This window comes from Protomyctophum parallelum, assembly GCF_964188405.1.
Source record: "Protomyctophum parallelum genome assembly, chromosome: 15".
NCBI classification, from domain to species: domain Eukaryota; kingdom Metazoa; phylum Chordata; class Actinopteri; order Myctophiformes; family Myctophidae; genus Protomyctophum; species Protomyctophum parallelum.
In genome coordinates, this window is record NC_139710.1 from 41144917 (window position 1) to 41157101 (window position 12185).

General features: G+C 48.1%; 1 protein-coding gene across 1 annotated transcript in view; it reads right to left on the reverse strand.

Moving 5' to 3' along the window:
* Positions 1–12185, reverse strand: part of cmya5 (cardiomyopathy associated 5) — a 69916-nt gene that overhangs the window by 39887 nt on the left and 17844 nt on the right. Inside the window, 5 exon segments of the mRNA XM_083783500.1 lie at positions 1014–1250; positions 5138–5272; positions 5918–6079; positions 9594–9786; positions 11170–11379. Coding sequence (XP_083639626.1) covers positions 1014–1250; positions 5138–5272; positions 5918–6079; positions 9594–9786; positions 11170–11379 — 937 coding nt within the window.

The window sequence follows — 12185 nt, forward strand, 5'->3', positions numbered from 1 at the left end:
CCCACCCCATCCTCCCCCTCTCCTCCTCCCCATCCTCCCCCTCTCCTCCTCCCCCTCCTCCACCCCCTCTCCCTCCTCCACCCCCTCCTCCTCCTCCCCCTCCTCCCCCCCCTCCTCCTCCTCCTCCTCACCCCCATCTTCCTCCTCACCCCCTCCTCCTCCTCTCCTCCTCTTCTCATCCTCCTCCTCCCCCTCCTCCTCCTCCTCACCCCCCCCCCTCCTCCTCCTCCTCCTCCTCTCCTCCTCCTCCCCCTCCCCCATCCTCCCTCTCCTCCTCCTCCTCCCCCTCCCCATCCTCCCCCTCTCCTCCTCCTCCTCTCCTCCTCTTCCTCCTCCTCACCCCCTCTTCTCCTCTCCCTCCTCCTCCCCCTCTCCCTCCTCCTCCCCCCCTCCTCCTCCTCCCCCTCCTCCACCCCCTCTCCCTCCTCTTCCTCTTCCTCCTCCTCCTCCTCCTCCCCCTCCCCCTCTCCCTCCCCCCCCTCCTCCTCCTCCTCCTCACCCCCTCTTCCTCCTCACCCCTCCTCCTCCTCCTTCTCTTCCTCATCCTCCCCCCCCTCCTCCTCCCCCTCCTCCACCCCCTCTCCCTCCTCCTCCTCCTCCTCCGCCCCCATCCTCCCCCTCCCCATCCTCCCCCTCTCCTCCTCCCCCTCCTCCTCCTCACCCCCTCTTCCTCCCCCTCTCCCCCCTCCTCCCCCCCTCCTCCTCCTCCTCCTCCTCCTCCTCCTGCCCCTCCTCCTCTCCCTCCTCCCCCCCTCCTCCTCCTCCTCCTCACCCCCTCTTCCTCCTCACCCCCCTCCTCCTCACCTCCTCCTCCCCCTCCTCCTCCACTTCCTCCTCCTCACCCCCTCTTCCTCATCCTCCTCCTCCTCCTCCTCCTCCTCCTCCTCCTCTCCCTCCTCCCCCTCCTCCTCTTCCTCCTCTTCCTCCTCCTCACCCCCTCCTCCTCCTCCTCCTCCTCCTCCTCCTCCTCCTCACCTCCTCCTAGCCTCCTCATCTCCTCCTCAGAGTCCTGCTGCTGGAGGGCGTGCCGTGTCCGCTCCGCGTCCAGAAGGCCGCTCCCGTAGAACACCTCGTCCATGTGATCGCCGCCAGCTGGTCGTCCTCCTCGGGTGGGTCGGGGGGGGGGGCAGGGGGGGGGTCCCCGGGTCCGTGACGAAGACGAAGGAGTCGTCCGAAGACACGGCGGGGCTTTGGGCCGCAGAGCCGCCGGGCGCCTCCAACGCCGCCGCCTTGGGTTTCACCTCCTCCGCCTGAGGAGGGAGACAGAGGGATAAGACACCGATGAGACACACACACAGAGGAGGTTCCACAGAGGGATGAGACCCCGATGAGACCCCGATGAGACACCGATGAGACACACACACACAGAGGAGGTTCCACAGAGGGATGAGACCCCGATGATACCCCGATGAGACACCGATGAGACACACACACACAGAGGAGGTTCCACAGAGGGATGAGACCCCGATGAGACCCTGATGAGACACCGATGAGACACCGATGAGACACACACACACAGAGGAGGTTCCACAGAGGGATGAGACCCCGATGAGACCCTGATGAGACACCGATGAGACACCGATGAGACACACACACACAGAGGAGGTTCCACAGAGGGATAATACTAATACACTTTATTATTTGTTTGGGAGCGTTCTACCCATTGCTGGCTGTCTGAATACCAGACAATAAATACAAAACAAAGCCATTAAAATGTTAATAATGCTTTAACCCATTCTGACCTGAGATCAGATTCATACGAGGTTTCCACTGGACACACACTGGTCTGATTAATAATAATAATAATAAAACTTTATTTGTATAGCACCTTTCATGACATGCAATGCAGCTCAAAGTGCTTTACAGAACAATGGAGAATGAAAGAAAAGCAAGGCAACGACATTAAAAAACAAGCAGTAATGCAATACAGTGAGGACATGAATAACAAAAAATAAAAGATCAATTAAAAGCAATGGTGTAGAAGTGGGTCTTGAGCTGTGCTTTAAAAATGTCTACAGAGGCTGCCTGTCGAAGGTACAGTGGGAGTTTGTTCCACGCTGCTTCCCCGTGTTTTTAGTTTAGTCGCATTTATTTAGGCAAAGCGAGTAGGCCAGCAGTGGAAGAACTTAGGGGGCTGTTTGGGACATAATAGGCAGGCAGTCATGTACAGTAGGTACAGTAGGAAGGTGCGAGACCATTGAGATGCACCGATGAGACATTTTGGCCGACATCGATAACGGATTAAATTAATTGCCGTTGTGGCCGATAACCGATATTACCGATGTCCATTTATGATCTCTTTCTGTATTAAAAATATATAATTATTTTGGCCATTCTGAAAAAATGTTCCAACGTGTTTTGAACTGTTTTGAAAGAATCCCCAGAAAACATTGATATTATTTGCAGCTTTCATCATAACAAAAGGCTTTTTCCCCCCAACATAATTATAAAATGAAATATCTGCTAAAACCGATATATTATTTTACCGATATCAGGCCAATATCGGCCAATAGCGAGATGTGTTTGCCGATTAATCTCTCATCACTAGTTAATTAATTCACTAGTTAATTAATCTCTCATCACTAGTTCAACACCGTCACAGTGTTGATTTAATCTCTCATCACCAGTTCAACACCGTCACAGTGTTGATTTAATCTCTCATCACTAGTTCAACACCATCACAGTGTTGATTTAATCTCTCATAACTAGTTCAACACCGTCACAGTGTTGATTTAATCTCTCATCACTAGTTCAACACCGTCACAGTGTTGATTTAATCTCTCATCACTAGTTCAACACCATCACAGTGTTGATTTAATCTCTCATAACTAGTTCAACACCGTCACAGTGTTGATTTAATCTCTCATCACTAGTTCAACACCGTCACAGTGTTGATTTAATCTCTCATCACTAGTTCAACACCGTCACAGTGTTGATTTAATCTCTCATAACTAGTTCAACACCGTCACAGTGTTGATTTAATCTCTCATCACTAGTTCAACACCGTCACAGTGTTGATTTAATCTCTCATCACTAGTTCAACACCGTCACAGTGTTGATTTAATCTCTCATAACTAGTTCAACACCGTCACAGTGTTGATTTAATCTCTCATCACTAGTTCAACACCGTCACAGTGTTGATTTAATCTCTCATCACTAGTTCAACACCGTCACAGTGTTGATTTCGTCGACTAAAACTATGGCGAAAAATGAAAACTATAAACTATGGTGACTAAAACTAAGACTATAAACATATTGACAATTTCGTCAACAAATAAAAACTAGACTAAAACATGTTAGGAAGGGACTAGTGGTGGACAAGACATCCAGTAAAGGCAATTGTACACTTGGTTGCATGCTAAAAATTGCAGATTTACAAGCTCACAACGTGTCGCAGCGCGGCACGTTGTGAGCTTGTAGATCTGCTATTTTCAGCAAGACTTTTCAGCCATTCAGCCATTACGACGGCATCAAGGCCCGCCAAAATACATTTTCGTCGACTAAATCAATAGTAGATTTAGTCGACTAAAATCATAATGTTTAGTCGACTAAAACTAGACTAATACTAAAACATCGCAGGTGACTAAAACTAAATGAAAACTATTCAAAAGAGGTGTATATTCTGCCGGTATAGGCCAGCGGTGCAACACACTAAACGTTCAAAATGACGAGCTCAACAACATTGATTTTTTTATCCAATTGCTGAAAATAGTTTAACCAATTTCGGGCGAGAACCGCTTTTGGTCTTTCAAGCATTATGTTATACTTTAGCTGTTGAAAAATAGCAGATCTACAAGCGAGTGCCGCGCTATGAGCTTGTAGATTTGCTATTTTTTTTTAAATCTTTGAATATATATTCTTTCAGTATATTCAGAGTGAACGTTTTTAACTAAAATCTTTGCTTCTGGGCAGAGAGCTGGTCATCCTCCATAGAAACATGGGTTCTTACCTGGGCAGAGAGCTGGTCGTCCTCCAGAGAAACATGGGTTTTTACCTGGGCAGAGAGCTGGTCATCCTCCAGAGAAACATGGGTTCTTACCTGGGCAGAGAGCTGGTCATCCTCCATAGAAACATGGGTTCTTACCTGGGCAGAGAGCTGGTCATCCTCCATAGAAACATGGGTTCTTACCTGGGCAGAGAGCTGGTCGTCCTCCATAGAAACATGGGTTCTTACCTGGGCAGAGAGCTGGTCATCCTCCATAGAAACATGGGTTTTTACCTGGGCAGAGAGCTGGTCATCCTCCAGAGAAACATGGGTTCTTACCTGGGCAGAGAGCTGGTCATCCTCCATAGAAACATGGGTTCTTACCTGGGCAGAGAGCTGGTCATCCTCCATAGAAACATGGGTTCTTACCTGGGCAGAGAGCTGGTCGTCCTCCATAGAAACATGGGTTCTTACCTGGGCAGAGAGCTGGTCATCCTCCAGAGAAACATGGGTTCTTACCTGGGCAGAGAGCTGGTCGTTCTCCTCCATAGAAACATGGGTTCTTACCTGGGCAGAGAGCTGGTCATCCTCCATAGAAACATGGGTTCTTACCTGGGCAGAGAGCTGGTCGTCCTCCATAGAAACATGGGTTCTTACCTGGGCAGAGAGCTGGTCGTTCTCCTCCATAGAAACATGGGTTCTTACCTGGGCAGAGAGCTGGTCGTCCTCCATAGAAACATGGGTTCTTACCTGGGCAGAGAGCTGGTCGTCCTCCATAGAAACATGGGTTCTTACCTGGGCAGAGAGCTGGTCGTTCTCCTCCATAGAAACATGGGTTCTTACCTGGGCAGAGAGCTGGTCATCCTCCATAGAAACATGGGTTCTTACCTGGGCAGAGAGCTGGTCGTTCTCCTCCATAGAAACATGGGTTCTTACCTGGGCAGAGAGCTGGTCGTCCTCCATAGAAACATGGGTTCTTACCTGGGCAGAGAGCTGGTCGTCCTCCATAGAAACATGGGTTCTTACCTGGGCAGAGAGCTGGTCGTTCTCCTCCATAGAAACATGGGTTCTTACCTGGGCAGAGAGCTGGTCATCCTCCATAGAAACATGGGTTCTTACCTGGGCAGAGAGCTGGTCATCCTCCATAGAAACATGGGTTCTTACCTGGGCAGAGAGCTGGTCGTTCTCCTCCATAGAAACATGGGTTCTTACCTGGGCAGAGAGCTGGTCCTCGTCCTCCTCTGTCTCGGCGGGGACCACCTCCACTTCGTCCAGGAGGCTGAACTTCTCCATGTAGTCCATGTCACCTCCGCTGTCCGTCAGAGTCCTGGAGGGCTGCGAGGACGTCTGTGAGCAGGGACAGGGACAGAGACAGGGGGACAGGGGGACAGGGGACAGGGACAGGGAAAGGGAAATCTCACTATTACACTGGAGGGTCGTGCTTTACTGTCATTAATGGCACTTCTGCGCTGCTTACGGAACTCTCCTATTGGCTCGTTCCTGCAGCAAACACCGTAATGCACACCCTTCTCATGTGACTTTGCTTAAAGGGCTATTGCAGACGATCACTCAATGTTAACACCCTGAGCACACAGGACGGAGATCTCGGTTCAATCAATTAGTATAACGCCCAGCGCTCAGGACGGAGATTGATAAAAGCCGACGAGACCGAAAATCTTAAAACGTGAATAACTCAAAGATCCTGTGTCAGACGGACCCACCACGGTCCCGTCGCTAGTCACGGTAGATTTAATCACACCTCCTGTTGTTGTCGATCGCATCGAGAGTGTTTTGGTTACATTTAGCTACTTCAGCCACATCCGGGATAACATCCGGTCCGTCCGTAAATGTGCTCCGCTGCTATACATCGCTGGGCGCTCTGTTTTAATGGATGGGCAAATTCCGACTCGTAAAAGTGTAAACGCGTATGGTGGCACCTGGAACTGGGATTTATGCTAACAGCTAGCCGCGATAAAAGAGTTAAATAAATACCTGGTCATCTTGGTGTGGCGGCGGTTCCATCTCCTCCAGGCCAGAGGGGGCGCTGTGGTTCTGTGGTGGCTGCGCGCTCCGGGTCCGGATGCCCGGGTTCCGCTCCAGGTAGGCCAGGTTGTCCGGCAGATCCGTGCTCTCCTCCTCGTCCACGGTGGGCAGCTGGGAACCAATGAGATTAGAGTTTACTAAAACCACTGAACCAATGACATTAGAGTTTACTGAAACTACTGAACCAATGATATTAGAGTTTACTAAAACTAGAACCAATGATATTAGCGTTTACTAAAACTAGAACCAATGATATTAGAGTTTACTAAGACTAGAACCAATGATATTAGAGTTTACTAAGACTAGAACCAATAACATTAGAGTTTACTAAGACTAGAACCAATGATATTAGAGTTTACTAAGACTAGAACCAATGACATTAGAGTTTACTGAAACTACTGAACCAATGATATTAGCGTTTACTAAAACTAGAACCAATGACATTAGAGTTTACTGAAACTACTGAACCAATGATATTAGAGTTTACTAAGACTAGAACCAATGATATTAGAGTTTACTAAATCTAGAACCAAAGACACCCACAGGACGCGGCGTGCTACCGCGTGGCTGGCCAGCCACGCCCACGGATTCCCGGATGGAGGCAGCACGGCAACCCCTGGAAAATAGAACGGCGGCGTATCGGAGCGCCAGGCGAGGCGTAAACGCACGCCAGCGGTGTGGGATAGGTTCATTGAAAATAACGGAGGCGGCTGTTTTGACCATAGACTGTAAAAAAAAATAGCGTTCTCCGGGTCTGATATGGACGTAAGACGTCAGTCCTTGAATTGTAAATCGCCATCTTTCTAGATCCGTTTGGGCCCAGCTGGCCCATTGGCTGGCCCAGACAACGAGGCGGGACTTCCCCCCCTTCTTCTTCGTTGGTTTTGATTTTGACTCGAAACGGGGGGTGGCTCCCGATCATAGACTGTAACGGTAGCCACGCCCCTCAGAATAAGAAATGGGACCATAATTTTCCAAAAAGTATATTATGACATGAGAAATGAGACTTTAAACTAGTGACTGGAAGCAGAAAGTATTCATGACCATGTTTATTAAGGTAATACAGTCTAGGTGAAGTTGGGCCCAAATACATGGACCTCTATGGAGATATGGGTTTTTCTGGGTCCAATGACAGCGCCACAACAGGCCATTATATGAACTTTCAGGAAGTCCCGATTTCCTTAGTGGCTTCACTAAATATCCGTCTGGCTGCCCCCCTGACGTGTGTTGGGCTTCACTCATTTTACACTTAGTTGCATGGTGAAAATAGCAGATCTACAAGCTGTGACGCGCTGTGAGCTTACGCGCGTCGCAGCTTACGTCATTACGATGGCATCAAAGGCGAAGGCCCTCCAAAATGCATTTTGTTCGTCTAAATCAGTCGTAGATTAATCGACTAAAATCTTATGATTATTTAATCGACCGAAACTAGACTAAAACGCTGAAACATTCTGGGTGACTAAAATGTGGCTGAAACTAAGGCCTCTTTTAGACGGCGACCATCTCCATATAACACGTCAAAGTCCCGTTGTGTTCTCATTTTTTCTTACCCTTTACACGAGAACGCACACGTTATGATATGATGTGCTATTATGCTATACTGTCGCTAGGTGGCGATAACGGGCTGCCAAATAGACAGGTCCCCCACGTACAAGAAGAAGAAACATTCACGCAAGCCTGCGCAACACGGCTCTGGGCGCGCCACGGGATGGTATATATTTTATAATACATTAGGCTACATAAACACTGCTGCCGCGGCTGCCGTCTATCACAAGGCTTTTTATTTACATCATGGTTTTACATTCAACATCGCTGATGAGCATCACTTTGTAGGCGAGGAGGGAGGCTTGTTCAGGAACTCCATTATATCATAATGATATGGCTCTGCATCAATGTAATAAACATATGCGCTGTGAGCCAACATGAGCCATGATGTCATAAGTTTTGCGGATTCACCGTTTTGCCTGTTTATATGGAGACCATAGGAAACGGTGTTCTGAATGATTTCCACTCTGGGAGGCGGTTTCACTTCGATGCGTTTTCACCTCCTGAGAACACCGTTCTCGTCTAAATGACAGCGCTAAACGGTACTTTATTTTGCCGTTTTTTATGAACACCATCCTCGTGTAAATAGCACCTAAATGAAAACTATTCAAGAGACTAAAACTAAAACAAAAAAATGTGCTGCCAAAAACAACACACGCACGCACACACACACACACACACACACACACACACACACACACACACACACAGTGTGTGTGTCAGCTAACGAGTGTGTAACGTGGTGAATGTTGTTGTCTCCACCAGGCCGAAGGCATGGGGGGAGAGTATGTTTTGCACTCCGTCCGTCCGTCCGTCCGTCCGTCCGTGTGTCCGTGAGCAGCTAATCTCCGGCGCCGTTAACCCGGTCGATGCCAAATTTTGCACACACACTCCCTGGATGCCAACGATGAACCTCTGCCCCAAACTTTCCAGAACGGCCTGTTATAGCACCACCAGGAGGCCGCTTTGTGCAAAACAAGTTTTTGCACAGTACACCTACAGATTTTGTCCAAACATCGCGCAAATTGGTACACAGTCTCTCTAGAGCCATTCAACGAAACGGGTCTTTCAGATTTCTCAGACTCCATCCTGATTGGTTAAGATTGGCTTCCAAAGTTCACAGGAGTGCTCAGTTTCAAACAAAATGCTGCAAATCATGAACACATCGCGTGATTTCCGTGAAATTGTGCACGCACATTCCCACTAGGCCGAGGAAGAAATGCCACATGAACAATTTCAACTCAGCCTCAAGGTGGCGCTATAACTGGCCGAAAAGTGTTTTTACCTCTAATTTTCATTGTTTTGTTCCACTTTTGCTGTGGCAATGTAAACGTCACACACACACACACACCCAAACAAACCTGTTTAAATTACTCCTAAACATTTTGCCAAACATCACACACTCTCCTATCCTCCTGGTGGAGACCTGTGCCCAGAAGGGCACTTTTTCTAGTTGTATTTATTTCCAGTTCTTCACAAGCCGGTCCTTAATTCCTTCACTACAGAGAGACTTCCCAGTAAGTAGTTTAATAACCCATTTTGGTGTTAGCATTATGCTATGCTTTATAGCTATTTTTTGAAAAATCGAAGAACGACTGACATAGAAACATGGCTTTTTCAGAAAACTGTCAGGATGTAGAAGACATTTGTAGAATCTGATCTCAGGTCAGAATGGATTAAGCATTATCCATATATGTATCCAGTATGTTATACTTTAGCTATTGAAAAATAGCAGATCTACAAGCTCTGCTATTTTTAGAAAAATCGAAGAACGACTGACTGACATTATCCTGACCTCCGAGAGGACTCTGATATTATCCTGACCTTGGAGGGGACATTATCCTGACCTTGGAGAGGACTCTGATATTATCCTGACCTTGGAGAGGACTCTGATATTATCCTGACCTTGGAGGGGACTCTGATGTTATCCTGACCTTGGAGGGGACTCTGATGTTATCCTGACCTTGGAGGGGACATTGGACATTATCCTGACCTTGGAGGGGACTCTGATATTATCCTGACCTTGGAGGGGACTCTGATATTATCCTGACCTTGGAGGGGACTCTGATATTATCCTGACCTTGGAGGGGACTCTGATGTTGAGGATCTCGTATCCGTCAGAGATCAGGCTGAACAGCTGCTGGTCCTTGTCCGGAGGCTCCGCCTCCTCCTCGTGTGTCGTCGCCGCTCCGCTAGCCACGTTGGGAAGCGACACCTCGGCCATCTCCAGCCTCTCCACGCCCAGCGCCGAGCCACAGCGCGACGCAGAGCCGCTGCAGAAACCAGGAAACACCACAACAACAACAACAACAACGACGTCTAGAGTCAACGCAGGGCTGGATTAACACCACTGAGGGCCCCTGGGCACTGAAGCTAGAAGGGCCCCCCTTCACGCGCACGCAACATTTTTGCTGTTTTGTAGCCGTTTTGGGGCGGTTTTATGCCGTTATATTGGCCTATTTCTGGTCAAACATGAACTTTTAACATTCAGTAGATTTTCTGTGATCTGGGGTTTTCTGGCTCAAACAGGTGCTCTGATTTGCCGGCAGTAAGTGACATCACTTACTGCAAATCCCATATATGTCAATGGGATTTGCCAGCAGATGTCACTGTTTCACTGTGTTGCCTGTTTTCATTGTAGCTCAAAAGGCTTCCAAACCCCAAAGAAAACTTCAGACCACAGAAAATCCACTGAATGTTCAAAGTTCAGGTTTTTTGGGTGTAATTGAGGTCATAAAACCTAAAAGAAAAAAGAAAAAGAAATGAAAATGAATGTCATAAAACCTTTAAGTTGATTTGCCTCCTCCAATCCAACCCATTGATGCTGAGTGCCAATGTGACTGAAACTATATAAGAGACTATATGAGACTAAAACTAAAATTAAAAACAATTAAGGGGGGCGTCTACATACCCGCTGGTCTGACAGACAAGCTCACAACGCGTCGCGCTGCGACGCGTTGTGAGCTTGTAGATCGGCTATTTTTAGCAAGTGTAAAATAAGTCATTATGACGGCAACAAGGCCCACAAAAATACATTTTAGTCGACTAAATCGCCTGTACATTTAGTTGACTAAAATCTTATGACATTTAGTCGACTAAAACTAGACTAACACTAAGACATTCCAGGTGACTAAAATGTGACTAAGTGAAAACTATTCAGGAGACTATATGACTAAAACTAAAATAGAAATTTGCTTCCAAAAACAACACTGATCTACATACCCGCTGGTCTGACAGACAGGACAACACTGCCCCCTATCTGTTGGGTCTACATACCCGCTGGTCTGACAGACAGGACAACACTGCCCCCTATCTGTTGGGTCTACATACCCGCTGGTCTGACAGACAGGACAACACTGCCCCCTATCTGTTGGGTCTACATACCCGCTGGTCTGACAGACAGGACAACACTGCCCCCTATCTGTTGGGTCTACATACCCGCTGGTCTGACAGACAGGACAACACTGCCCCCTATCTGTTGGGTCTACATACCCGCTGGTCTGACAGACAGGACAACACTGCCTCCTATCTGTTGGGTCTACATACCCGCTGGTCTGACAGACAGGACAACACTGCCCCCTATCTGTTGGGTCTACATACCCGCTGGTCTGACAGGCAGGACAACACTGCCCCCTACCTGTCGGGTCTATACATACCCGCTGGTTCTCCTGTAGCGGTCGGACAGCCGGCTGCTGATGCTGCGGGCGCCGGAGCGCGTCCGTCGTCGCACCACCTTGTCCTGGTCGAAGATGATGGTGACGCGGCCCGCCGCCTCGCGGCCCACGGCCTCGCCCGCCGCCGTGGCGCCGCAGCCTTCCGACACCAGGCTGCAGGTCTCCGACGCCCAGCCGGGCGTGGAGCAGCGGCTGCAACGGAACACAGAGAAGAAATTTCACAATAAAGCTCCTTTAAGACGGCGCACAGGCTTTTCACAATAAAGCTCCTTTAGGACGGAACACAGGACATTTCACAATAAAGCTCCTTTAAGACGACGCACAGGACATTTCACAATAAAGCTCCTTTAAGACGGAACACAGGACATTTCACAATAAAGCTCCTTTAAGTCGGAACACAGAGACATTTCACAATAAAGCTCCTTAAGACGGAACACAGAGACATTTCACAATAAAGCTCCTTTAAGACGGCGCACAGGCTTTTCACAATAAAGCTCCTTTAGGACGGAACACAGGACATTTCACAATAAAGCTCCTTTAAGACGACGCACAGGACATTTCACAATAAAGCTCCTTTAAGACGGCGCACAGGACATTTCACAATAAAGCTCCTTTAAGACGGAACACAGGACATTTCACAATAAAGCTCCTTTAAGACGGCGCACAGGACATTTCACAATAAAGCTCCTTTAAGACGACGCACAGGACATTTCACAATAAAGCTCCTTTAAGACGGAACACAGGACATTTCACAATAAAGCTCCTTTAAGATGACGCACAGGACATTTCACAATAAAGCTCCTTTAAGACGGCGCACAGGACATTTCACAATAAAGCTCCTTTAAGACGATGCACAGTACATTTCACAATAAAGCTCCTTTAAGACGGCGCACAGGACATTTCACAATAAAGCTCCTTTAAGACGGAACACAGGACATTTCACAATAAAGCTCCTTTAACACGACGCACAGGACATTTCACAATAAAGCTCCTTTAAG